General features: G+C 47.3%; 8 protein-coding genes across 8 annotated transcripts; 5 read left to right on the plus strand and 3 right to left on the minus strand.

Moving 5' to 3' along the window:
* Positions 1-1,067: 1,067 nt before the first annotated feature.
* On the minus strand, positions 1,068-4,785 carry RhiXN_02262 (phagocyte signaling-impaired protein; the record flags this gene model as incomplete). Its single annotated transcript, XM_043322081.1, has 17 exons — positions 1,068-1,172; positions 1,232-1,384; positions 1,461-1,677; positions 1,718-1,866; positions 1,925-2,032; positions 2,082-2,176; positions 2,227-2,383; positions 2,439-2,662; positions 2,729-2,815; positions 2,866-2,955; positions 3,014-3,158; positions 3,217-3,386; positions 3,438-3,703; positions 3,756-3,933; positions 3,994-4,362; positions 4,418-4,556; positions 4,615-4,785. The coding sequence occupies 17 exons, from the start codon at positions 4,783-4,785 to the stop codon at positions 1,068-1,070; spliced, it is 2,823 nt and encodes a 940-aa protein (XP_043187904.1).
* A 931-nt stretch (positions 4,786-5,716) lies between these two features.
* On the plus strand, positions 5,717-6,988 carry RhiXN_02263 (peptidyl-Lys metalloendopeptidase; the record flags this gene model as incomplete). Its single annotated transcript, XM_043322082.1, has 5 exons — positions 5,717-5,982; positions 6,035-6,165; positions 6,225-6,338; positions 6,392-6,743; positions 6,799-6,988. 5 exons carry the CDS (start codon positions 5,717-5,719, stop codon positions 6,986-6,988), a joined length of 1,053 nt encoding a protein of 350 aa, XP_043187905.1.
* A 1,084-nt stretch (positions 6,989-8,072) lies between these two features.
* On the plus strand, positions 8,073-9,348 carry RhiXN_02264 (peptidyl-Lys metalloendopeptidase; the record flags this gene model as incomplete). The annotated part of the gene is made up of 5 exons (XM_043322083.1): positions 8,073-8,338; positions 8,394-8,526; positions 8,576-8,679; positions 8,805-9,104; positions 9,159-9,348. The coding sequence occupies 5 exons, from the start codon at positions 8,073-8,075 to the stop codon at positions 9,346-9,348; spliced, it is 993 nt and encodes a 330-aa protein (XP_043187906.1).
* Positions 9,349-10,654: 1,306 nt separating this feature from the next.
* RhiXN_02265 (AAA family ATPase) lies at positions 10,655-12,528 on the minus strand (the record flags this gene model as incomplete). The annotated part of the gene is made up of 11 exons (XM_043322084.1): positions 10,655-10,679; positions 10,729-10,923; positions 10,986-11,099; positions 11,159-11,568; positions 11,631-11,703; positions 11,761-12,058; positions 12,121-12,202; positions 12,256-12,293; positions 12,350-12,391; positions 12,442-12,455; positions 12,515-12,528. 11 exons carry the CDS (start codon positions 12,526-12,528, stop codon positions 10,655-10,657), a joined length of 1,305 nt encoding a protein of 434 aa, XP_043187907.1.
* Positions 12,529-12,703: 175 nt separating this feature from the next.
* RhiXN_02266 (pre-mRNA-processing protein 45) lies at positions 12,704-14,698 on the plus strand (the record flags this gene model as incomplete). Its single annotated transcript, XM_043322085.1, has 9 exons — positions 12,704-12,720; positions 12,772-12,979; positions 13,030-13,218; positions 13,275-13,394; positions 13,460-13,618; positions 13,675-14,133; positions 14,184-14,390; positions 14,462-14,595; positions 14,650-14,698. The coding sequence occupies 9 exons, from the start codon at positions 12,704-12,706 to the stop codon at positions 14,696-14,698; spliced, it is 1,542 nt and encodes a 513-aa protein (XP_043187908.1).
* A 329-nt stretch (positions 14,699-15,027) lies between these two features.
* On the plus strand, positions 15,028-15,904 carry RhiXN_02267 (phosphatidylethanolamine-binding protein (PEBP) family; the record flags this gene model as incomplete). Its single annotated transcript, XM_043322086.1, has 3 exons — positions 15,028-15,292; positions 15,360-15,583; positions 15,641-15,904. The coding sequence occupies 3 exons, from the start codon at positions 15,028-15,030 to the stop codon at positions 15,902-15,904; spliced, it is 753 nt and encodes a 250-aa protein (XP_043187909.1).
* Positions 15,905-16,114: 210 nt separating this feature from the next.
* RhiXN_02268 (ATP synthase alpha/beta family) lies at positions 16,115-18,435 on the minus strand (the record flags this gene model as incomplete). Its single annotated transcript, XM_043322087.1, has 10 exons — positions 16,115-16,204; positions 16,262-16,781; positions 16,835-17,202; positions 17,252-17,268; positions 17,322-17,598; positions 17,654-17,756; positions 17,822-17,990; positions 18,040-18,159; positions 18,206-18,377; positions 18,433-18,435. The coding sequence occupies 10 exons, from the start codon at positions 18,433-18,435 to the stop codon at positions 16,115-16,117; spliced, it is 1,839 nt and encodes a 612-aa protein (XP_043187910.1).
* Positions 18,436-21,025: 2,590 nt separating this feature from the next.
* RhiXN_02269 (tyrosinase) lies at positions 21,026-22,939 on the plus strand (the record flags this gene model as incomplete). The annotated part of the gene is made up of 16 exons (XM_043322088.1): positions 21,026-21,175; positions 21,228-21,305; positions 21,363-21,412; positions 21,473-21,489; positions 21,556-21,595; positions 21,649-21,713; positions 21,763-21,768; positions 21,832-21,843; positions 21,899-21,980; positions 22,040-22,090; positions 22,142-22,327; positions 22,387-22,471; positions 22,532-22,555; positions 22,609-22,686; positions 22,739-22,814; positions 22,866-22,939. 16 exons carry the CDS (start codon positions 21,026-21,028, stop codon positions 22,937-22,939), a joined length of 1,074 nt encoding a protein of 357 aa, XP_043187911.1.
* Positions 22,940-23,696: the final 757 nt, after the last annotated feature.

Raw genomic sequence — 23,696 nt, forward strand, 5'->3', positions numbered from 1 at the left:
ACACCACAATTCTCGACTCGCGGGACATCACTCGTCCCTCCATATCTGGCATCTTTATACGCGTCGAAAAAATGTGGTAGACCCCTATGTGTCATTTAGCCGCGTATTACATCGTCGTGTGTGTATGTGTGCGTTTGCACATCCCTAATCCCTGGAATATAGGATAGCTTATCTATGACAAATGCATGCCTGATCTAAGCGCCGCCTTCATTTCAGGACATTGTCACTCGAGAGCGAGTTATCCGGACTCTTGAGCCGAATTCTCTTTGTTGGTACGGAGGGGAGGGAGGCTTCTTGGGGCAGGCGAGGCGACAAAGGCTTTCAGCTCTGGAGATATCCGGCATACTTCCGCCAAGATACATGCTGTGGGGAAACCTAGGCGGGCATAGATTCGGGATAGATGACATGGGTTCAAGGAACATCCCGAACAAACGCGCATAAGTCCGTGTGTTGATTACTATTGGTTCGTCACCCAACTTGATCCTCATCTGGTTGCACTAGTCCCAAATACGACGTCTAGGATTTTTTCTCAAAGTGTTTGCACGACGCGGACGAGCGGTTTCCGTCAGGGCGTAATATGGTTGCCACCTTGCGTATATGATGCTTCATAGCATTACCCTCGCTTCGTGAACAGGTACAGGCCTTTGCGGTGCGCCCTGTTTTTCCGGAAAAAAAAAATCGAGAAAAAGTCGGCATGGACATGGGTATGGGGCTTTGGGTACTAGTCTTCGTATACGGCATAACATCCCCATGGTTTTGGGATCTCCCCCAGTTGAATAAGTTGGAATGGTTCCGATGGGTGCGGTGGAAATAGAATAGTGACCGTCAGTGATCTTATTATTTACCCCGCATATGCATGTTCGTGATTTCTCTATGGCTCGTAATCCAGACCGATTGATCATGCGCCACTTGAGCCAGACGACTCGGCCGTGTGTGTTACACTATTCTCATTCATTTTAAACATTATAAGTGCATTTTTCGTAGGAGCAAGGCGTAAAGCGGCGTATGCAATACCAATATGAGCGGGGTCTTCGCGATTCACTATCATGTCCATCTTCGAGTGGCTATTAGATCAAAGAACGGAGCATTCCCTTGCCCCACCCTTCGAATACGCTCTTGCGGGCTCCGGCAACGCGTTTGGCTATGTTGTTCACTAGTGTTTGCGCTTTGGCCTGTGACACAAAAATTAGTGCCTTCCGCAATTGTGTGGACAAGCGGATGTAGGACTAACCCCGGTAAACTCTTCGAGATCCTTGCAGTCTTCCACAAACGATTTCTGCTTGGCTTCTGAGCCCGCCTCCTCCCCAAACGCAACCATGGCCGCTGCCAGATCTTTTAGTGCTTTGCTCGCTCGTGGCCGAATGCCCTTGATTCCTTGAGCAACCTGGATATATCCCGCATATCGTCAGATCACTGACACCAAGAAGAAAAACAATCATATGCGCAAATAAAAGACGCACCGGTTCCTTTTTCGCCTTGCCAGTAGTAGGAACCTTGAATTGTGCGCTCTGAATCTCGAACAAGACCAGCGCCTCTTGGGCCAACCCTGCGATATGCAAGGACTCCCAGGGAAGTTTTGTTTCGTCTTTTGAGATTTCGTCAAACTTCTTGTATAACCCTGACCAATGTTTATCGGTACACGTGTGGAGAGCAATACGGACGGGTACATGCGCGCACCTTCGAAATAATCAATCACGCCGGCCGCTAGAGCTGGAACATCGGCAGCGCTTTGGGTGTTTCAGAGCCTCCGTTGGTATTATCTCCATTTTCTGGAGTGGCCTTTTCAGTCTTGGGAAGCTCCCGAATGACGAGCCATTCGTTCAGGTTGTCCGTAAACTTTCGGAACTCGACTTCCAGTGGCGTCAGCTGATGGGGATATTTGGCCAGCGTCAGTCAAATATCCATATCGAGCCGACCGGCTTACCTGAGACTCGTCATCGAAACTATATTCGCGCCCAGTGAAATGAGATGGACCGAGCGAGTCTTCCAATGCGCGGATATAGATTTGAAGGAATACGTTGAGCCAAGGGAGCTTTGGAACTCATTGAGTGACCATTATGATAATCACCACGTGTACTTACGCCAGGGGACGGTCCCATGGAAGTTTGGTCAACTATATTTTGGCCTCGAGGTTGGTAGTTGGGAATTACGCTCATATCGCGGTTATCGTGATGGGCTGAACAAATGTTAGCCCACAGATACTATAAAAGGTGCAGCCCTACCTACCTCTAACAATGGTTAACTGTAAATCCTGAAGCTCAAGCACCAGGCTTTCGACGGCTTGTGCCTCAAATCCAAGCCGCATCCTGGTGTGTTCCATCTTTGTCAAATCACGCTGCAAAGAACATTCTAGCTTCTCCTCAAATTCAACAAAATTTGGAACCTGGACTCCCCAGATTATCATTAAGGCACCTTCCATCTGCACGCTTAATTCTCACCTGAGCAAACTTTTCTCCCACGAATGCACGCGCCACCAGTTCCGGGGTTTCCTGAACATTGGCGGTATAGATCTGGCTGCTTTCGATGCATTCGCCAACGAGTTCACTGTCACCAGCCATGCAAAAAGTTGATGCACGGGCTAACACGAGGTGCGACAGGGTATCATGTTGAGTTTGTTTGATACGTAATCCCTTGTAATGCTCATGAGCCAGGGTAGGAGCACCTGGGTAATAATTAATTATGCGAATCAAAGAGCTTGAGATAATTACCAATCAATGTAGAGCCGAACGAGCAAAATACGGAAGCGAGCGTTGTAAGGACTTTGACAGAGCATATTCGAGAATAACAACAGCCTGGGTTAGGTAAGATGTTTTCCCTACATCTGAAGGTAAGCTCGGAATTCATTGGCTTTAGCACGGAACTCACCTGAGCCGCTGTATGCGGAAACCATCGCGGATGCCGCCAGGATTGCGAGGTCATCACGAGGTTGCTGTTCAGTTTCCGGATAATTTTCGCCTTCAGTAAACTCAGTTCGACGAACACATCCGACAAATGACTCGCTATAAATACTGACAGATTGGAGCCGCGTCCAGATAGGCTTTGAGATACTTGCGTGCAGATGTCGCTTCATCCTCTGGCGAGATTTTCTCTACGGTTAGTTTCCCAGTACGTAGCATTTTGGCGACATTAACTGCTCTCCTCAACCCGTTGACGCTAGCCTGCAAAAACCAAGTGTGACCAAAATAGGAAGTTTGCCTTAACCACATAAGCGCTTACAAGGTCTTCAGTCTGGTCTTCCAAAAACTTGATCCACTTGCTCAACTCCGAACTGTCCTCCGGCAAACTTGCAATTGCATCGGCAAGGTCGTCGTAGCAGCACGCCTTGCTTCCGATTTTCTCAAAGTATTTTGTGAGTAGAAGGTAGAGGTTGTCAGGTGCAACAGAGTCTAAATTCCGCATAATGGGATATAAAACACTCAAAACTTGTATAAACATACCTAGTTTAATATCCGTCTTTCTCCTATCCACTTCGAACTGAATCAAAGCCAAAGGCGCAGCACGCTCGTCAGCTCCATCCTTTTGTGAGATCTTGGTGAAGATGTCAACTGTCTCGGCGTATAACTCTTCGGAACCGGGGACCGGCTTTGGTTCGGTTTCACCTTCCGCAGGTGGCGCAGGGATCGGTGTTTCACCAGCTTGTTGTTTTTTGATAATCGCTAGTGTTGTTTCAATGAGACCACCAAACTGAATGTAGTTTCGGTCACTGCAAACAAATGGCATAAGTATATGTCACTACAATACAACAGGAAACGTACTTGGCTTCAAGTCTAGTCTTGCAAATTTCCCGTTCTTCCACATAGCGTTCTGCGAGCATCATAGCTTCTTTCCGAAGCTCCTCGCAGACAAGACTGCTCTGCACAACCTGTTGGGACTGTACTATAAGTTCCAGGGCTTTGTTGAAGCGGTTGATGCCTTTCTCCGAATCATTCGCTCCTGTGACACAGCATAGTGAATCGGTAGCTCGGCGTGCAATACAACAATTGCTATACTTACCATCTTCCTTTTCCAGTTTGCCTAGGTCAATCAGAACCGACATGTGTAGCCAAACTTTGTCCGGAGTTGCGGCAGCACCGGGTTTCGGCAACGCCTCGATCATTCGCAAGGCTAAACCTAGCAACGTTGGTTTCATTGTGCGGGGAGTATCGGGTGCACGTGCTTGCATCATCATGCATGAGATTGCCCAGAAGGCGTATCGACTCTCTGGGACCGATGTCGGGAATGTACGGTTGAGGCGAAGTGCCGTCTGTTGTGCTGTTCTCCATGATCCCATTTTGGCCATGGCAATAAATGCTTGACATCCCAATTCCTCGTTATTTGGATGTTGCTTGTACGCATCATCATACAAGTTTACCACGTCCTGAGCTATAATTGTATATTTACTGATGGGTTCATCAATATGTATGCGACACCAACTTACGCCGATCCAAAGCCCTCAGTACATGCGCCAAGGTACTTAGAACGTTTTCGTCAACGGGCTTGGCTGCAACCAACTGGTCCGCCAGGGCAATGCATTCTTCGAGTTTACCAGCTCGAATGAGAGCCAAAGCCTTCAAGGACTACATTGGGACGATGTTCATTGACAGACTAGTCTACTGACAGAAGTCATGTACGCACCTTGATGAGAGCTGAATCTGGTTGTTTTTTGAGTGCCTTGTTACACAATTGAAGAGCTAATTTTGGGGTTGCCGAATCCAGTGCCTCTGCATTCATTTTTAGTAAGTGAGTATCCATGAAGGAACAATTATTGTACTCGCCATAGATAGGCTGAAGTTTACGATCAGACATTGTATACAATCAAATGGCTATTTTAGGTCCCAATAGTGCCTGTGGTCAAAGTGGGCTATGTGTGAGGCGTGCGACTTGACCAGCAATGCAAAACTCAATAACAAATTTTGGACACGTCTAAAGAAACGCCCATCCACGGATTTTTGCTTGTCTAATTGGATTGATAACTCAGATTAATCCACATTTATTGGACTGCCACCCCGCTGACTCACCAAGCGATTTCAATATCACTTGCATGTCTTGAAGGCACATATATGTTATTGAAGATATCATATCAGCCAAAATAGTATCGACGCGGCCGTACCTTTGCCGAGAGCCACATGATTGACCATGCTTCGTCTCATGTTGTACCAGAATGACACATCCTGCCCCTTCCTCTACAATCCATGCATGCGTGTCATGCTTTGAGCGTAACATCGAGGTTTCCTTTGGTGAATGGCGTGAGCTTCTTTCCACTTGCTGTTATCTTCTAAACCAAACCAGGGAATTCCCGGGCGAAAACTGGATGTTATTCTTGTGTGTTCCAAGATTCTTCCATGAGGCTTATCCGACTTAGATAAGTGAAATGGGGTGGAAGTCATGATCATTGATATCTCCCACATGATTCTCGACATCTTTATTTAACCGAATCCGCCAAGCTCAACAAGTCGTAATCAAAGTTGGCCTCCTATACTAAACTTAACCCAAAAGGAGCATATATCTTTTGGTTTATTGTCTTGGCAAAGTTAACTCATGTGGCCTTTGGTCGTAGTGGGAGCATCGTCAGGTAATAGTCAACCATGCGGTTCACTTGTATGCACGAGGTTCGTCTCTACCGCAATTGGTGCTCTACAGCAAAGATTCCTTCTGAGACATCTCCACCTCTATAAATGTTGTCTTGTTTCTAGTCCAAGGCATCAACCTCGCTGGTCTGCCATCTCTCTAGTACACTATGCGCACCGCTTTCGCCACTGCTCTTGTTTCTGCCGCCGTTCTCGGCGTTTCTGCCGCCCCTGGTCTCTCTTTGTCTATCGTCACCCCCGAATCCGTGGCCGATGTCGAGAACTTGTCTGTGACTGCAGTCGTCAAGAACACTGGTACTGAGACACTCAAGTTGCTCAAAGACCCTCGCGGTGTACTTTCGTCCGCCAAGACCCACACTTTTAATGTCGCAAATGAGAAGGGATCCCCTCAATTCACTGGAATGTTTGTTAAATAGTAAGTCAGATCATATACTTCTACCAATGTTGTAATTTACAGTCGCATGTAGCTCGCCCGACTATGTTGTGAAGAAAAACAACGCGGCTGATTTACCATCTTGGCGCCTGGTCAGACCTATGAGCTCACTCACAATCTTGCTGGAGTGTACAACTTTACCAACACGGTGCTGGCGAATTCAAGGTATGATCCACGAACTCAACATCGAAAATATAGTGTTAACAGTGACGATTCATAGATAGACGCATCCAACCTCTTCCAGTATGTCGATGCTTCTGGAAAGCTAGCTAGCATTGAGGCATCGACCCAATCCAACAAGGTCGCACTTACTGGCAACTTGGTTTCCACTCGTGTGAGTAAAAATACTATACTTGGAGACTGATTACATTTATACTCAACTGAATAATAGGGCCTACCAAGATTGAATCTCGCTCTCTTGGAAAGCGCATCGCCTACGTTGGATGCAGTACCACCCGCCAGTCCCAGATCGCCACCGCTGTGACGTCCGCTAACAGCTATGTGTCAGCTGCTACCTCTTACTTGAATGGCATCAGCTCCGGTACTACCCGTTACACCACCTGGTTCGGTACCTACTCATCTTCCCGCGCCTCGACTGTCCGCTCTCACTTCTCTGCCATTGGTACTGATGCTTCAAGCACTACCTACGACTGCTCCACCTGCACATCGAGTGCATATGCATACGTGTACGCCAACCAGCCCGGCCGTGTCTACCTCTGCAGTGCCTTCTGGAGTGCGCCCAAGTAAGTTTCAATGGTCCTGATATTCATCGAGTAAATACTCAACATGTATTCATAGCACTGGTACTGACTCTAGGGCTGGTACCATCGTCCATGAGCAATCTCACTTCACTGTCAATGGCGGTACCCAAGACATCGTGTACGGACAGTCTGGTGCCAGGAGCCTCGCCTCCTCGAGCCCTGACCGAGCTATTCAGAACGCTGACAGCCACGAGTACTTTGCGGAGAACAACCCCGCGCAATCTTGAGATACCAACGCGTCGTAACACGCTTTTCGTTGTACACTTAGGCAAAATGGCTGAAAATTCATTGAAATTCGTTCTTGCTCTGACATATCGATCCGTTTGATTGGTGCTGGAGGCTATAGTAAACTTCAATTGCATGATTTGAACATTCTTCCCACGTCAACAGTTGCACAGTGCTTCCTTCTAGAATCAGTCTCGTCATGGTCATCCACAGGCTGCTGTCGTATTATTTGGCGATCAGCCCTCGGATATGTTCGGCATATAGTGAACAACTTAGATCAATGTTCCACTACTTCCTGATCGGGCCTGAACTGGTAGATCTGTTTGCGATCAATCACATGTGACACAACGCTTAGATCATGCGCCATTATTTACAAATGAAGATCACATTGTATTTTCTTAACAATCTTGAGTAGCTTACAGTAGATGCAGTATAGTGATTGCATAAAATTACGTTTCATCGACAGGCAGTGAATTATTTTACAATGTTTCGGACTGAATCATCTTCAACAAATAATTATGCGTACCATATTCGTGTATACACGATTATGAAATAAAACGTTAACAGTCATTCTCCGTAGTGGACACCACATGCCAATTCAGCTTCTCCGGAGGGTACCGCTGTGGGCAGTCTCATGACGGGAGGGATCAATCCTTGGCCTTCACTATTTGTACGTTCGCTAGTGCGTCCAAGGCCTTCTAACACGCTTATCTATATTAGGAGAGGACGCGGTTCAGGAGGTCGTCAACCCTCCACATGGATCATGGTTACAAAAGGAGACTGCCAAGGATCGCTCAAGGGTGTCTCACGTAGTCTCTCGGATATAGGTGTAGCTCAAACAGTGTAATTTTGTTATAAACCACCGCAACACAGAGGCTTGGCTGGCTCTGTGCATGCGGCTGCGGCACCGTACCCAATAATCCGCGCTGCATGCAGTTAGCGACGGCCCATGATGTTCAAACTCTTCATTAATTGATACCGGAGGGGTCTCAGCTATGAGGAAATTCCATAAATACCACCTTAGTGATCAGTCATAGCCTCAGACCTCGTTTGGTGCGCTCCTGTCTGATTAATTGGTTTTCCAATATGCGCGCTGCATTCGCTACTGCTCTTATCTCTGCTGCCTTTCTTGGTGTCTCCGCCGGTCCTGGTCTCTCCCTCTCTATTATTACTCCCGACTCCGTCTCGGACGTTGAAAATCTCTCCGTGACGGCGATTGTAAAGAATACTGGTACCGAGACGCTCAAGTTGCTCAAAGACCCTCGTGGTGTACTTTCAACAGCCAAGACGCATACATTCAATGTTGCTAATGAGAAAGGGTCTCCTGAATTCACTGGTCTATTCGTCAAGTAGTAAGGTTGCTTCCCTAGCTCACTGTATGAGCGCATATTTACTATCTATAACTAGCTCGCCAGAGACTGCCATTAAGGCCAATAATGCTGCAAATTTTGCAGTTTTAGAGCCGGGTCAGTCTTTCGAAATCACTCACAGCCTTGCCGGTGTATATAACTTTACCAGTACCGGCCCTGGACAATTCAAGGTCAGAGAGTCAGTACCGAGGATGAATTAATATTGAATATACTGGTTAGATCGATGCTTCCGATGTATTCCAGTACGTTGATGCTGCTGGAAAACTTGCTACTATCAAGGCTTCTAGCGAGTCGAAGAGGTTTGGCATTAGCGGCAACCTCGTGTCAAGCCAGGCAAGTAAGACTTTACTGGCTTTGATTAGCCCAAAGCCAATGCCATCAAACTGTAGGGGCTGCCCAAAATCCAAACCCGCTCTCTTAGCAAACGAGTATCCTACGTCGGGTGTAGCTCGACCCGCCAATCTCAGATTGCTAGTGCAGTGACTGCTGCCAATAATTACGTTTCCGGTGCAAATACCTATCTCGCTTCTGTAACCTCGACTGCGAGCAAGCCCCGATATACAACCTGGTTTGGTACTTATAACGCAAATCGTCTCTCAACTGTCCGCTCTCACTTCTCGCTCATTGGCACCGACGCTTCGAGCACCACTTATGATTGCTCCACATGCACTATGAATGCATATGCATACGTCTATGCCAATCAACCTGGCCGTGTTTATCTTTGCAGTGCTTTCTGGAATGCCCCATTGTGAGTGCTGAAGCTCTGAATTCCTGAAACTAAATGTTAATAATATACATATAGGACCGGAACTGATTCCAAGGCCGGGACAATTGTTCACGAGCAATCTCATTTCACTGTCAACGGTGGTACTGATGACTACGTCTACGGACAGTCCGGCGCCAAGAGCCTCGCCATCTCGAACCCCGCTCAGGCTATCATGAATGCTGATAACCATGAATACTTTGTTGAGAATACGCCTGCGCAGTCATAGTTTGTCGAAGACTTTCGATGTAACTTTAGTAAATATAGTATTGGTTGAACGGAAAAAATGAATCATTACATGCGCTCGTGTCGGAATTGATCAATGCCGTGGTCAGTAACGCATATATTATTCAATCGTCCTTTGTTTATTATGTCGAATTCAGTTCCATGTACCAACGTCAGATTTTCACCGAGATTGTTTCCATCAAAAGAAATTGGTACCAATCGCCGCTCCTACACTTTTGCCGCCACATACTAGTATTTCGAGCGCTATCTACGGCTCGATATTCATCAGAGATTCTTAACGACTTCATATACGTCTTTACTGAACTGCTTGGTCGTATATATGCATATCTCTAGTGTGCTTTCCAGAATACGCCAATGTAATAAAGGACCATCACTAAGCCCCCAGTATAATGGGGATCACCAGCTTACTTTTAGCGCCAGAAATGGCTCAATGAATGGTACCGCCGTTCACGAACGGTCCCCACCCGTTGTTGAGTCGGAGATAGTACTTATAGTTAGGTGTTTACAAAGAGCTCTGCCAAATCCGTGGGTCTAGCCCTGATCGCTCTATCATCAATGCCGATAGCGGCGGCTAATTGAATAGGAATGCCCCCACGTACACCCTTTCATAAATGCTGATAATTGGGATCACTCTGATAACATGATCAATAGAATAGATCAAATCATTCGCGTAAATTTAAACTACCGGTACCACCCGCTGCTGCAAGTTGTTGGGCAGTACTAATACCCTGATGTGCTAAAAAGAACGGCCACTGTATGCGCGAAAACATCTCGCCTATCAGTACTGAATAGTCGTGCTTCTATATTTGAGAAGCCAAAGGCAAAATGAGATACTGCATTGCTTTGAAGTTCTCTTTGATCATCTCCGCACGCACCCTAACCCTTGGTTTTATAGTCTATGCTATGATCTATTATAAAGTAACTGAATGTCCAAAATCCAGGTCCACTATCTGATCTCCCCCATTATTTCCCTGGCTACCCTGTCAACGCGTGTATAGATGAATTCCAAGTAAAAACCACAAACTTGGACGATTCGCTAAAAGAGCGGTGTTACTGAGGTCTGATTCGGTGCGAGGTAATTGAATAGTTTCGGAGTGAATCACGGTACTCTATATGCTACTACGCTTGCTGATAAAATACGTTTAAAGAACTCAGAATACGGAAATCGGGCTTCAGACCTTTGTTCCTGTTCACACCCAAACGATAAATAGAAAGAAAAACTAAGATTACTGGTACGATATACAGTAGCGACTCGCACTGGTCACCCACAGGCACAAAATCCCCCTGTTTCAGTTGTATACTTGGTATAGAGGCCTGCATAATGCGTCAGATTGAAATGTAACTAGAACAACGAGTTACTTACGTGCTACTGAATTTGGTCCCTTGCCTAACCACCTTCTCAACCGCATCCAGGAAGTCTCGCTCAGTGGCGACTTTGCGCCGGGCACGAATAGCAAACATCCCTGCCTCGGTCGCAACAGAGCGTAGTTCTGCCCCGGTGGTGTTCGGGCATAGACGGGCAATCAGATCGAAGCGAATGTCACGTTCGACAGACATACTACATGCGTTTATTGGTGTCTCAGTTTTGCAACTATCTCGGTAGATCAGGGAGGAACGAACCTCCTGGCGTGTATGCGGAGAATGTGCGCGCGACCCTCGTTGTCCGGAAGGTTGAATTCGACACGCCTATCTAGTCGACCAGGACGAAGAAGCGCGGGATCCAAAGTATCAGGTCTGTCACGGATACAAGTTTAGTATGTCAGGGCGCTTACATGTAGTAATAAGCATTTTACCTGTTAGTCGCCATGAGTACTTTGATGTTTCCTCTCGGGTCGAATCCGTCCAGCTGGTTGATAAGTTCCAACATTGTCCGTTGGACCTCGTTGTCACCACCAGCTCCGTCGTCAAATCGCGCACCACCAATCGCATCCACCTCATCAAAGAAAATGATACACGCCTTCTTACCACGCGCCATCTCGAAGAGCTCTCGGACCATTCGCGCACCTTCACCCACGTATTTTTGCACTAGCTCGCTCCCAATAACTCGGATAAACGTTGCATCGGTGCGGTTTGCCACTGCTCGTGCGCAGAGTGTTTTGCCAGTACCAGGCGGGCCGTATAATAAGACACCCTTCGGAGGGTCGATCCCAAGCCTAACGAAACGCTCAGGAGAGAGGAGTGGTGTTTCGACAACCTCGCGGAGCTTTTCGATTTGTTCTTTGCATCCACCAACGTCGGAATAAGTTACGTCCGGCTTTCTTCTACCTGCATCATGGTGACCGAAGGATCGATTTTTGGTGGGAGAGGAATTTGGATCTGGTATTTGTTACGATCCACACTGGGACAAAGACCAGGGTTAATGAGTGAATGAGTTGGAAGCAGGACGGAAACGTACCCAACACGCATTCCCTCTTCGACATCGGTGGGAGCGACCCGCTCTCCAAGGCCAACGACAAACTTGGCGATCTGCTTGATATTGATAACATACTGATCCTGCTCGTCTGCTCCTTTCTGGCCCTGAAGCGCGCCTGCAGGGTTTACGGCAGCAGCCGCAGCGGCCTTTACCGGGTCGACACGGATAATCTTGGTGCACCGAGCTACTTGAAGTGGATGCTCCTCGGACATGCGTTGCTTATCAGCTGGAATGTCCCATAGGTTGGGTGGGGCTAGACCAGTGTCAGACTCCTTGACGCCTATAGTACGGATCAAATAAATATACGATGAACACCGGGATAAGGCAGGAAACTTGACGTACCCATGCGCTCAGCAATGCGCTTTTGAGTTTCCTTTATATCTTGCTCGAGTTTCTTTATTTGGGCAGAGTATGGACCTTGGCCCTATAGGCATGTGTTTAGCTAGAAGGCAAATATCAATGGATATGAGTGCATACGTAGGTCTTGAGGATCTGGATGTCACTATCATCGAGAGCTGGAAATGGGACGTAAGAGGGCGAGCGGGGTTATTTTACATGAGAACCAGCTTACCGACAATCTTTTCCTCTTCCTTGTCATCGGCTCTCTTTTCATCTACATGTTGTACATCAATAAAAGCTTGTAAATCACCCAATGCTACGCACACTTCTCCCAGTCGCTGCAATGTCACGCATTATCGTTAGTGGAATTAAGGGGTATTAAAGATAGTATACTTACGCTTTTGGTGGCATGGTGAACAGAGGTCGGGATGGTCGTCGGGATGTGATAAATGCAGGGGAGCGACGCGTCAGCCAATGACCAAGAATATCAAGCGTGTCTCGCGAGTCCCTGGGGTCATGACACGTGACCTCGCTTGGCTGTGCTGACACACCGCGCTTAGTGGCAGACAAGTTGCACTACTCCACCATGGCCGCTCTAGCTTCGTAAGTAGGATATATATGAGCCAGTCTGGCAGTGACTGATGCGTATGCCAGACTTTTGCCACAGCCTGTACATGCGCCTATTGAAGACGAAGAGGAGGTACAGGCTCCCGTGACAACTACGCTCGCACTGGCTGTTGTTATCCCTCCATATGGCCAGCGAAAGGGATGGAGACCTTCAAAGCAGGCAGACTTTGGCGATGGTGGCGCTTATCCCGAGTGCCATATTGCACAGTACCCACTCGACTTGGGTAAAAAGAAGGTAAAAACAATAGTTTGCTGTTGGGATCTCGCTAATCCTCAAATACACAGGCCAACCCAGGCAATACGCTTGCATTGCAGGTCGACTCAGAGGGCAACGTTCGGTATGACGCAATTGCTCACCAAGGACATCGTGACGGCCGACGGGTGCAATCTCAGTTCAAGGACCTTGTGCCTATTGCCCATCGCAACGACTTGACTGACGAGGACCGCTTGATGGAGCGGCCATCAGAGGATGAAGTACAGGCAACTGCCGACCGCACCGAGCAGCGCTCGAGAAACTCGTCAATGGAAAGATCAAGGCCGCCCAACCAAAGAATGTCCCTGACTCGACTGGAAAATCCACTTTTGTGCGGTACACTCCTTCCCAGCAGAATGGCAATGGCATGAACCAACGCATCATCAAAATCACAGAGGTGGTCGAGGACCCAATGGAGCCGCCCCGTTTCAAGCACAAGAAAATCCCCCGCGGTCCTCCTAGTCCCCTCCTCCTGTCTTGCGTAGTCCGCCGCGCAAGGCCACCGCTGCGGAGCAAAAGGAGTGGATGATTCCTCCCTGTATCTCCAATTGGAAGAACAACAAGGGTTTCACCATCCCTCTGGACAAGCGTCTTGCCGCCGACGGTCGTGGTCTACAAGATGTGTGTATGAACTTGCTCCCATATTTCTCACTGATTTTAAATACGCATTGCCACAGGTTCATATCAATGACAACTTCGCCAAATTCTCAGAGTCCTTGTTCATCGCTGATCGTCACGCCCGAGAGGAAGTTCGCCAACGCTCTCTGATGCAGCAAAAGATTGTCGAAAAAGAAAAGGCTGCCAAGGAGGAGCAACTTCGCGAGATGGCCCAACGTGCACGTGCCGAGCGTGGTGGTCTCGTCGCTCCTTCTGCTGGCGGTAGTGGGTCTGCAACAGCGGCCAAGGCCAATATGTCAGGCGCATTGGCCGGCTATGGCTCGGGCAGCGACGAGAGTGGCTCTGGCTCCGAGGATGAGGACGAGGGTGAAGATGAAGAGGCCGCTCGTGTACGTGATGAGATGCGTCGTGAGAAGAGGCAAGAGCGTGAACGTGAAATGCGCATGAACAATATGGGCACTGAACAACGAGCCAAACAACTTGCCCGGCAAGTACCATCTATATATCCATATGACTGCGTGCTTATTGTGAATTCTACAGACAAGAGCACCGCGATATCTCCGAAAAGGTCGCACTTGGTCTGGCCAAGCCAACATTGAGCAAAGAATCCATGCTGGACTCTCGGTTGTTCAACCAACAATCCCTGTCCAACTCGTTTGCCGACGACGATTCGTACAATCTCTACGATAAACCTCTCTTCCACGGTTCTTCCGCAGCTGCCGCAATCTACAAGTCCCGGGGCAACATCGATGCAGGAGACGATTCGGCGTTTGGGGTGGGACTGAGGAAGGCATCCGCCGGACTCTGGAACAAGACCGATTCAATTTGGGTGCTAGTAACTTTGAGGGTGCACGCGAACAAGAGGTCAGAGAGGGCCCGGTCATGTTCGAAAAAGATACAGCTGGCGCGGATGTGTTTGGTGTGGACCAGTTCTTGGATGCTGCAAAGCGCGGTGAGAAACGTGGGCTAGATACGAATGTGTGAGTGCTCTGTGACTTTTGTCTATATTTTCACACACGCTAACCTACATACAGCGGAGGGTCTCGAAAGAAGCAGCAGCTAGAGCGAGCAGAAGAAGAGTGATATTGTTTTGTAGCTGTCATCGGATAGTAGCTTTATGTATTGTAATATGTCCACTCACTATTTCACAACAATCAAGGGATATTGTTTTATTACACAAATTTATCAGAAAGCCGCTCATTCCAGGTATATCAATGATTATCAGTGGAGCTCGTTTGCCAAGCTCGTCGCTATGCCCGGTATCAGGAAGCGGAAGACAGTGAGGTCAGAAACGCATCTTCCTGTGAGTGATGCGTCACAGGACCCGAATTCCCAACTATAAAACAACCGTATACCGCATGGGATGTTCTTATCTACCCCAAACTTCCATCACCTCGCCCTACTTGCCCAACATGCGCCATACATTGTTCCTTGCCCTCCTCTTCTCGAGCGGTCTAGTCACCGCAGTACCCACACACAAATGCAAAACTAAACTCAAAGGACCTTCTCGCCCTACGCTGGACCAAGTGAAAGAATCCTTCTACGAAGCGCACATCGTCCCGGACCTCCTCCCGGAATTCGACCCTACCTCGTTGCTGTACTTGACATACAAGAGCGACTCGTTCAAGGATAAAGATTCAGGAATCGTTTTGCCCGGAAAGAGATTCGCCAAAGACGGTGAGCTGCCCTTCTCTATTGTTAACGTTTCCCAGCATTTCCGCACCTAATGGGGATGTACTTTTAGCTACATCTTCCCCACCCGAAATCTCGTTCGAAGGCCCTGGCTGGCCAGGCCCATATGTATTCTTCCTCCTCGACCCAGACGCGCCATCCCACTCGGATCCTAAATGGTCTCAAGTCCGACACATGTTTGCCGGCAACTTGACCATTGATAGTGATTCGGAGCGTGTGCCCGGCAGTGTGGTGCTCGGAAATTCGACAGAGCCAGTGAACTATTATATGCCTCCAGTGCGTTTATTTCTGAACGCTTGTATCAGTATTGGTATTTATTTTATACTGGATTAGGCCCCCCCTGGTTCTGGATTTCACCGCTACGTCGGATTGTTGTACGCCCAGCCACCCGATTTCGACTATTCGTTCCTTAATACGAGCGATCGATTTGGGTTTAACATCACCCAATTCTCAAAGAAATCTGGTTTGGGTACTCCCCTTGCTGGGACTTTCTTGACTGTCAAGGTCAAGGAAGACGACGACGCATACTGGTTGCCAATGCATATGATCAAGGATATCTGGTCGTACTGGCGACAGATTGCTTTCAAAATTCTTTAACTGGCCTGAACTCATCTACTTGTTGTATCCGTAAAACTATGTAATTCTAAATGTATCAGCGTTCCAAAAGGGTGCTGGCTCTCTGTACTTCTAGCTGCGTATATATTGGCGCGTTATAAAAATCATTTGTTGTCATTATTGAGGAGCCGTGTGCGGTGGCGTTAATAACAATCATATATGCGTAGTAAAATTACTGTATGTCCATTTCTTCTAATCTCCAATCGCTCTGAACTTCTCAATAATTTCGGTATTCAAAGCTTCAAGCTTCTTGGTAATGGATTCCTGGCCTTGAGAAGGACTCTGCAATAGAAATTCATGTTCAATATGATCAAGACCAACCACACTCCACAAACTCACTTCGAACTTCATCTGGGATAGCTTGAACATAATATCGCTGGTAGCTTCCTTGACTTTGTTGAAGGTCAACTCTCCCTTGGTCACGGCAGCAACAGCCGAGTCGTGGAAAGCGACAAAGTTCTTGAGCATCAAGCTAGTCTTGTAGAAGGGGCAGTAACGATCGTACTCGCTCATACCATTCTGCTGCAAGAAGTCGTCCTTGAGCATACGAGCAACTTCGAGGGTGACTTTGTCGGCTTCGCCAAGAGCACTCTTTCCGACGAGTTGTACGATTTCTGCCAGGTCGTCTTCCTTCTGCAAAATTTCCTTGGTCTTGTTTCGGCTTCCGATGAATCCGGGGTCGGTGGATTGGTAGTGGCCCTCGAGAATTTGGATATATTTGGAGTATGAGAGGTTCCAGTTGACGGACGGGAAGTGCTTTCGTTGAGCGAGTTTCTTGTCCAAACCCCAGAAGACCTGTACGATACTCAGAGTAGCAGCAGTGACGGGATCTGAGAAATCACCACCAGGAGGCGAGACGCTATACAAACAGGTGTCATGTAACGAAATCCGATCACCAAGTAAAGTACTTACGCGCCAACGATGGACACAGTACCTTCACGCTGAGGATTACCCAAGCAAGTAACCTTGCCGGCACGTTCGTAGAAGCTGGCAAGCTTGGTACTCAGGTACGCAGGGTAACCCGAATCAGCAGGCATTTCAGCGAGACGGCCCGAAATCTCACGCAGGGCCTCGGCCCAACGCGATGTAGAGTCAGCCATCATAGCAACGTTAGAGCCTTGATCGCGCCAGTATTCAGCCAGAGTGATGCCGGTATAGATAGAGGCTTCACGAGCAGCGACAGGCATGTTGGATGTATTGGCGACAAGAGTAGTGCGCTTCATGATGGGCTCTTGGCGATCGCCGATATCCAAGTTGAGCTCCGGGAACTCCATCAATACCTGAAAAAAGAGTGAGGGACACCATTTTAGCAAAAAGACCCTGACAAACCTCAGCCATCTCATTACCTATATTGGGAGTAATTAGTAAAACACCTTCGAGCTTGTGAGTGCCTACATACCACGCTCGCCACATCCAACATAAACAATGATATTCGAGTTAGAGAACTTGGAAAGCGCCTGTGAAATAACAGTCTTTCCTGCACCAAACGCTCCTGGAATAGCAGTAGTACCACCCTGGACACAAGGGAATAGAGAATCGAGAACGCGCTGGCCAGTGAAAAGTGGGTAATCTGCAGTAAGCTTCGCGGCAGTTGGGCGAGGAGCGCGAACGGGCCACAACTGCATCATGGTGTGCTGGGTCTTTTTCCCATCGAACTCGACCTCTAGTACGGTGTCCTGTTGCCGCAGTCAAAAAACTGCGATCAGGCCGAATGATGTCATCTAGACATACCTCAACCGTGTAGCTGCCCTTTTCTGCTATGCTGGTAATGGTGCCAAGAGCGCGAGGGGGCAGCATGATCTTATGGTTATCGACTAGCGAGTTCTCATAGACACTTCCAAAAATGTCGCCTCCAGAGATGTGATCGCCAACCTACAGTGTTGTTAAATTCAAACGGACGCTGTTCCTTGAGATAGGCTCGCCTTAAACTGTCCAGGAGTAAAGTCCCACTTAATGGAGCGATCTAAAGCATCGGTATTGATACCACGCGGAATATAGATAGACTTGGAGGATTCCTGAATCGCTCGAAGGGGACGCTGGATACCGTCAACAATATTCTCCATCAGACCTGCTTTGCATCAGAATAACCATATTATGTAGAATAAATCCTCGCTCACCAGGGCCGAGTTCGACACTAAGTGGCTTTCCTGTGCGCAACACTGGGTCACCGACTGTTACACCCGATGTCTCCTCATAAACCTGAATTGTCGTCTTGTCGGCATCAATTCGAATGACCTCTAGAGGGAAATGAATAATCGAACCAGTGGGAGGCATAGTACTTACCTCCGACAAGTTCGTCGTGCCCTACGCGTACAAGCTCGTACATAGCAGAACCCGCCATGTTCTCCGCAATGACGACAGGTCCCGACACACCAAATACTTGACCATAGCGCGACTCACGATCCTCGTCGCGGATCTTGGGGAGATCACGTTTCGCGTTTTGTAGTGCTCCAGCCTGGGACGTGTATTCGTGAGTATCTTTCAACTTTGACGCGGGCTTGATTGCGTACCATGATGGAATGGAATAGGGGTCAAGGCAGTCAGGGAGCTGTAATGTGTGGCGATCCCTTTTGTTTGGTCCCGAGTGGCCCATGGACTAACAAAGAGGCAAGCTCCTCGGAGCGTACCGGACATTTGTTCGTTCCCAATATTCGTGTAAGCTACGTGTTGCAGATTCCACATGCTTAATATATTATCCACATTAATAGATTTAAAAAAAATAATCAAAGTCTAATACATGCTAACAAATCCCTGGCTTAGGTTTGGGATCACAACCCCTCAATAGCACATCAAACTCGAGTAGCTCCAAGTGAAGGACGGAGGGCGCTTCTTCACATCAGGACTGTGGAGCAGCTCAGTGGACTTTATGATTCTAACTATCATACATCAATATCCAAGGCCCCTTTCAGGTAAGGGATATTCAAACAGTAGGCCAATATTTTGAATGAAAACATCACTCTTAAGTTCGTATTTATCTTACCTTCATCGCTCTGAGTTCATACTACCTTTCTATGCCTGTCCTGTACCCGTTCATACAAATACGATGCTCGCAAATGAAGGTTGCAAGATACCTAAAGCAAACCCCACGTCCCTTTCATATCAATTTGAGAGCCCTGAGCTTATCCAAGCTTAGCGTAAAGCGCGTCCCAATCTGGAGGTGCAGTTTATTAGTATATCTGTGTGTTGATAATATAGGGATGAAGAGAGCTTGGATGCGTTAAACAAATTGAATGGCAAAGAGCCTGGGGTTGTCAGAACAAATGTCCCGCTCCCATTCCTAGGGCAATGAGTTCGCACCCAGCGTATACCGCATCTGAGCAATAGTTTAGGTGGAATGGGTAAGTAAGCTGGTTAACCGGGGGCGGAAGCTCCAAACTTGGCAACGGAACCCTTGGCAAGAGCCCAGTCAATTGCGATATTGCGTACATTGCTTGGACTTTATTAGTTTCTAATGTATCAGTGCTTGTAACATCATATGATTGGTAGCTCAGTGGAATAGTAATTACCACTGATATACATGAAGTAATGGCAGCCGTTCGGGTACGTAGTGGGATTGAGATAGGAGGAGGGTTCAAAACAACACATACACATATTCCAAAACACCAAACTAGAAGCTTATTGCAACTTACACATCCCGTATTACCCAGAACACTAAGAAACAGCTGGGCCATCTTGTAATACACTTAAAGAAATCCACTATACCAACTTCAAATCAAACTACGGCTATATCTTTTTATTGTTTTTACTTGAGAGCTTTGAAGCTGAAATTTCCCACAACTCTAGTGAGCCGCACTCTCGTGACTGCTAACAAAAGCTTAGATCTAGCTACCGTGTGGGCCACTTCAGTTTCAACACTGCTTCCACGCCCACGGTCAACCCCAAAAGTACGGAAAATCCGCATGACTCCAGATTTTGCCAGACATTTGCACCTAAAATTCCAGAATCCGCACCTCGACGGCACATAGGGACGAGTTGAAGATGCAGATTCATGAAAAAACCGGTCGGATTTTGCCAACACTCCGCACATAACGCGCGATTTTTTACACCCGAAAATGCGCACTTTTGGGGTCCACCGTGGCCTGTATCTAGCCAGGAAAATAGTGATCAATGGATTCGGTCGCTTACGCCCCTTATCTCATAGATGACCGCCTCGGGTACTTATTGGAGATGTTTCAACTAAATCATACATGATAGCTGGTACACGCACAGAATGGCAGACCATTATTATCTATTTCAACGTAACGTACTTATTCATACAAAGGTTCCAAATTCATACTATCAGAACAATATTAATCCTGGTTGCCATAGAACCATTTCTACTTTTATTCTTTTACGAGAGTTTATGTTCATAGGGTGGAAGGTGTCCAGTGTTCGATGAAGCACTCGTATGTACGTGTGCAGCCAATCCAATCGGTGGAAATTGGGTCTCTCCAATAGATTCAAATGAGACAATAGAAGATCCTTTTTCAAATGTACGATTCTACTCAGTCATTGCGCATCCGAGTTTCATTATCGCGGGAGTTCCATATGTAAAACAAATCCACTACTTATTTCGGGTAACCACCATTCTTACAAGCACTCTAAATATCTGAGACTTTGAATGTTTACTAGAGGTACCACTAACACAACTGCTTGTTCTTACATGTATACTGACCGTATATGCCAGTGATTAGACACATTCCTAATTGTTCTCTGTTAGAGCTCCCGGTAAACTTGGTGTAAATCATGCGGCTTCGGATTGCGTGCCAAGGCCTCTATCAGTCAATCCACGCACTTATTGGATTTTGCTGGTTTGCAATCTTGCACCTATGCGAGGCTTCCAAGTTGTGGTGAAGTTATATGCTGTAGGAACACGTAATTTGTATAAAGTGTATACATTCCTGCCCTGGAAGGGAGGTCAATATACTTCAAATGCTTCCCTGTCTGGTACCTCGGAGCAAAATCAGTTCTCGCTTGGGTATTGCGCAACGCGCGCAAGCTGGTTGTGCGCTGGAATGCTGACTGCAAAGACGTACGAAGTTGGATTATTGACGAATCTGGTGGCTATATAACCAGCATTTTCTAGCATCTTGTACTATAATATCAGCATCGCCCTTCCGCACAATGAAGTTCAGTGCTGCTTTCAGTCTTTCTATCTTAGCCGGGTTTGTCGCCGCTGCAAAGCCAGCTCAGACGTGTCCTTCGCTTGAGGTACGCAGGGAATGGCGCACTTTCAGCAAGGCAGAACGCAAAGGATGGATCGACGCCGTCAACGTATGTGTTTTCGCTGAAAGTGCCTTCTGGTTTGCTTACTTTTGTCCAACAGTGCTTGAACAAAAAGCCTCGCACCGGCAAGCTTCGTCTTCCGGTTGATACCGAAAGCTATTCGGAGCCCCAGTTTCACGTGAGTAGCCATAAAACACTACACTGGGTTGTGTACTTGCTCACATAATACCTGTAGATCGCACCTCTCAACGAGAGCTCTACCTATTATGATGACCTAGTTTACATGTGAGTTGATGAAACTCAGTCAGTCTCTATCGAATGAACTGATCATGTGCATTCAATTAGACACATGAACCTCAATCGTACGTTCATATTGACGTCTCAGATAATCTGCGGTATACTGATACAGGTACAACCGTATAAAATAGCCATTATCCATTGGACCGGACTATTTTTACCATGGCACCGGTAAGTGTCAAGCATACCGTACTGTGCATCAAACTTACGGAGCATCTACATAGTGCTTACCTACATGAATGGACCAACATCCTCCGGAGGGAGTGTAACTATAAAGGAGTAGTGCCTTGTGAGTATTCAAATTTCACAACCTATTCACAGCTTAATGTATTGTTCAGATTGGGGTAAGTAGTCAACCTTTATTTAGGTGCTTATATTTACAGCTGTGACCTCTATGGGTTAATTAGCATGGGAGAAAGGTGAGCCTAGCCACTTACCAACGGGTATGCATGGAATTGAAGGGACTTTGTATAGACTCAGATGACTTCTTGGGAAGCTCAATCTGGGACAATGACACTGAGTCAGGACTTGGAGGGTTTAGTGACGATGCCAGCGAGTGAGCCCCGCGTCCTACTACTCACCTGGCATAGACTCTGATGCTTGGTAATAACACAGCGATTATACCGTTCATACCGGGGCACTCGATATCCAAGTTGCATACCCTGTGTAGGCATCCCTTATGTCCTTATCTGCCACTCGTATCTCATGTTCCCATAGTCCTCACAAGCTCCGCCGCCACTACACTCCCTTCCCTTTCGGTCCAGACCGTCCGGCGACTTCAACTTTCACTCCCGCTGAAGTAGAGAAGCTCCTCAGTCAGCCAACAGGTAACTTTACTCTGTTCCATGGCTACCTCGAGCAGATTGTTGGAATGCACAGCGCTATTCATGTCATGATGGGAGGGTAAGTTCCTTCTACTTTAACAAAGAAGCAAAAGTGACATTATCGCGGCTGGTTATCAGAGACATGGGGACCGTCTGTCCTGCAGGTACTGGTGGAACTCGCAACTGTCCCGTGGAGATAACTGCGACCTTTTCAGCTAACGAGGTTAGTGGCATTCTTATCGCTATTATATGCGCATTCATTGACTATTCATGTGTTTTACAGCCCATGTTCCATCTGCACCATGGAGTAAGTAATATCCAAGTGCTTTCAAACGACCTTCTCACGTTCAATGTTCTCAGAATGTCGATCGCCTCTGGTGGCTCTGGCAAGAGAAAGCCGCCGCAAACAAGTATGCTTTCCATGGCGGGTCCATTCAGGTGGGTGCTCTCGAAACGTGTTCTTGGCTGTGTCATTGACATGCAATCGTAGAACACAACTTCCTTGAACGAATTCCCCAATGGCCAGCCCCCGTGGTTGGAGAAGACTGCGGTTCTTCCTGGAGGCGGTAAGTTCTTTGACAAAGGCGCTCTGGCATACACTGACCTGTCTTTTGCAGGTTTGTGGCCCGATTATACCATTGAGCAAACCTTTGATACTCGCAGCTGGCCTTGGTGCTATGTCTACGAGTGAACAGAGCTCGACACTAGTCCTAATAACTGATGGAAAAAATCAGCTGGAATTTTGTGGTCTTTTGTGTTGTTTTCTGTAGTTTCGATCTTGCGGCTACACCCAGGCATTCTGATAACGTCAATCCCATTAGAATCAGTATCCTCGTCATATCCAGATCAATAAGACGCTTGACATAAGAACGAACTCAGACATTACATTTTAGCGTATGAGCATAGCAATACCATCAAGTGAGAGAACCATACTCCGAGACGTACGTATTTCACTTGTAGCCAACGAGTTATATGCCGAAGTCAAGGTTATGTTGTAATCACAAATTACTAGTGCTAACGGTGCAGGCGTTTGAAATACTTTGAGTTTCCGGAATGTTCAACGGAAATGGATAAGGCCTGACACTCTAAATACCTTTCGGGCAAAGATATGGCAGCGCTTAAACCCTTAAGAAAAGTGGTGGCTTTGATGGTAGATGACTCACCATAGTATATTGTACTTAAATCGGCCATGTGAATGTGAGATGATAACGCACACCTCTCATGAGCCCCCCTACACCACTCTTAGGTCAGAATGGAACATACAGAATCTCCATAGTAGGCAATAGTGGGTCAGGAAAGGTATTGAATTCCTTACGCCTTGCGCTCCTTCCATATGTATCTGGATTAAAATTGGTGTATAAAGTCGACTTTAGGTCGTCATCTTTCCAAACACCTTCAAATACCACATTTATCTATCGATGAAATATTCTGGCATCCAGGATGGATAC

This window comes from Rhizoctonia solani, chromosome 16 (genome assembly GCF_016906535.1).
Source record: "Rhizoctonia solani chromosome 16, complete sequence".
NCBI classification, from domain to species: domain Eukaryota; kingdom Fungi; phylum Basidiomycota; class Agaricomycetes; order Cantharellales; family Ceratobasidiaceae; genus Rhizoctonia; species Rhizoctonia solani.